The following is a 2,489-nucleotide window of genomic DNA, read 5'->3' on the forward strand; positions in this document are numbered from 1 at the left end:
GCCATTGCACTCCAGCTTGGGAAACAAGCGCGAAACTCCCTCTCAGTAAAAAAAAAAAAGAAAAAAAAGGAAAAAAAACAAACACCCTCCTCCTTCTCCCGCCGGAAATACCCTCTTTCAGGAAGGCGCGCCCGTGCGGCGCACGCGCACTCAGTTACTTAGCAACGTCGGCGCTAAACCACCCCAGGCGGAGCCCAGCAACAATAGAGTCACTGCGTCCCCCACCAATCAGCGCCGACCTCGCCTTCGCAGGCCTAACCAATCAGTGCCGGCGCTGCAAGGAAGTTTCCAGAGCTTTCGAGGAAGGTTTCTTTAACTCGAATTCATCCGCCGTATAATTTTCTCATATTTTCCTAAAGAAGGAAGAGAAGCGCATAGAGAAGAAGGGACATAATTTGTTAGGATCCTTCCTTACGGCTATGAGGAATTTGTGGCTCAGTTGAAAAGCCTAAACTACGTCTCGGGAGTTTGGGCGCGGCGAACTACTTTCAGCGGCGCACGGAGACGGCGTCTACGTAAGAAGTGATAAGTGACGCAACACACGTTGCATAAATTTGCGCTCCGCCAAACGGGAGCATTCAGGGGCGGCTGGCTTTGTTGGGTGTGCTTGGGTTGGTGTCCCTGCGTCTGACCGTGATTGGTGATTCGCAGCATCCTCGTAACCGCTAACAGGTACTGTCTCGCAGCCGTTACGACCTCCGGGGGCGTGAGAGGGGGGAATGGGTGAAGTCAAGCTGGAGGCTTCTTGGGGTTGGGTGGGCCGCTGAGGGGACGGTGTGGGGGAGGGGAGGGCGAGGTGACGCGGCGCCGGGCCTTTCTGGGAGAGTGGGCCTTGTTGACCTGAGGGGGGCGAGGGCGGTTGCCGCGCGCGCGCGGAGGGAAACTAACGGACGTTTAACCGACGGCGATTTCCTTGCGTTTACTTCGGGGGAAGGCGGAAAAGAGGTAGTTTGTGTGGCTTTTGGAAACCTTAAGAGAGGTGCCCCTTGTGTTTCAGTGGGATTTTTACTTCGCGAGTCTTGTGGGTTCGGTTTTGTTTTCAGTTTACCTAACACCGTGCTTAGGTTTGAGGCAGATTGGCGTTCGGTCGGGGGAGTTTGAATATCCGGAACTGTTAGTGGAGAAAGCTGTGGACGCTTGTTAGAGAGCGCTCTGGATTCTCCGCCGTTGACGTTGAAACCTTGAGTGACGAATTTTGTATTAAGTGACAGCCTCGTATAAATGGGAGATTTGCGGAATGTTAACGTGTTTAAGGCATTTTGAAGGAATAGTTGCTAACTTTGAAGCATATTAGATGAAGCAAGAAATACAATAATCCTGAGATGACACGCTTATGTTTTACTTTTAAACTAGGTCAAAATGCAGATCTTCGTGAAGACCCTGACCGGCAAGACCATCACCCTTGAGGTGGAGCCCAGTGACACCATCGAAAATGTGAAGGCCAAAATCCAGGATAAGGAAGGCATCCCCCCCGACCAGCAGAGGCTCATCTTTGCAGGCAAGCAGCTGGAAGATGGCCGCACTCTCTCTGACTACAACATCCAGAAAGAGTCGACCCTGCACCTGGTCCTGCGCCTGAGAGGTGGTATGCAGATCTTCGTGAAGACCCTGACCGGCAAGACCATCACCCTGGAAGTGGAGCCCAGTGACACCATCGAAAATGTGAAGGCCAAGATCCAGGATAAAGAAGGCATCCCCCCCGACCAGCAGAGGCTCATCTTTGCAGGCAAGCAGCTGGAAGATGGCCGCACTCTCTCTGACTACAACATCCAGAAGGAGTCGACCCTGCACCTGGTCCTGCGTCTGAGAGGTGGTATGCAGATCTTTGTGAAGACCCTGACCGGCAAGACCATCACCCTTGAGGTGGAGCCCAGTGACACCATCGAAAATGTGAAGGCCAAGATCCAAGATAAAGAAGGCATCCCCCCCGACCAGCAGAGGCTCATCTTTGCAGGCAAGCAGCTGGAAGATGGCCGCACTCTCTCTGACTACAACATCCAGAAGGAGTCGACCCTGCACCTGGTCCTGCGCCTGAGGGGTGGCTGTTAATTCTTAAGTCTTGCGTTTGCAGTGCCCAGTGATGGCATTACTCTGCACTATAGCCATTTGCCCCAACTTAAGTTTAGAAATTACAAGTTTCAGTAATAGCTGAACCTGTTCAAAATGTTAATAAAGGTTTCGTTGCATGGTAGCATACTTGGTGTTTTGTCAAATTCTGTAGTGATGTGTGGGTACACTTAAAACTAGTGAAAATGTCGAGGGGGAGGGATTAAATTTTGAGATTGGTATTGTGCCCAAAGTGAAGTCACTTGACTCTGGAGTACAATTGGGTGAGCTCAGGGGTAAGAGCCTTCTTTGCCATAAGTCATTACAAGTTAGGATCCTGGATTAATGGCGAACTTTCTGAAGCTCGAATTTAAAGTCTGTTGGGAGGCCGAGGCGGGCGCATCACGAGATCGAGACTATCCTGGCCAACATGGTGAAACCCT

The 2,489-nt window shown here is 51.5% G+C and overlaps 1 protein-coding gene across 5 annotated transcripts; it reads left to right on the top strand.

Moving 5' to 3' along the window:
• Positions 1–264: 264 nt before the first annotated feature.
• Positions 265–2,194, top strand: UBB (ubiquitin B). Of its 5 annotated transcripts, none has more exons than XM_025360858.1 (2): positions 265–672; positions 1,354–2,194. In XM_025360858.1, exon 2 carries the CDS (start codon positions 1,360–1,362, stop codon positions 2,047–2,049), a length of 690 nt encoding a protein of 229 aa, XP_025216643.1. In that variant the 5' UTR covers positions 265–672; positions 1,354–1,359; the 3' UTR covers positions 2,050–2,194. The 5 variants fall into 5 exon arrangements, with proteins under 5 accessions (XP_025216643.1, XP_025216645.1, XP_025216647.1 ...); XM_025360860.1 differs by having other exon boundaries at positions 271–945; XM_025360862.1 differs by having other exon boundaries at positions 279–522.
• Positions 2,195–2,489: the final 295 nt, after the last annotated feature.

This window comes from Theropithecus gelada, chromosome 16, assembly GCF_003255815.1.
Source record: "Theropithecus gelada isolate Dixy chromosome 16, Tgel_1.0, whole genome shotgun sequence".
Lineage (NCBI taxonomy): Eukaryota > Metazoa > Chordata > Mammalia > Primates > Cercopithecidae > Theropithecus > Theropithecus gelada.

Excerpts from the sequence above, each read along its gene's own strand:
- UBB (XM_025360858.1), top strand. The coding sequence starts at position 1,360 with ATGCAGATCTTCGTGAAGACCCTGACCGGCAAGACCATCACCCTTGAG.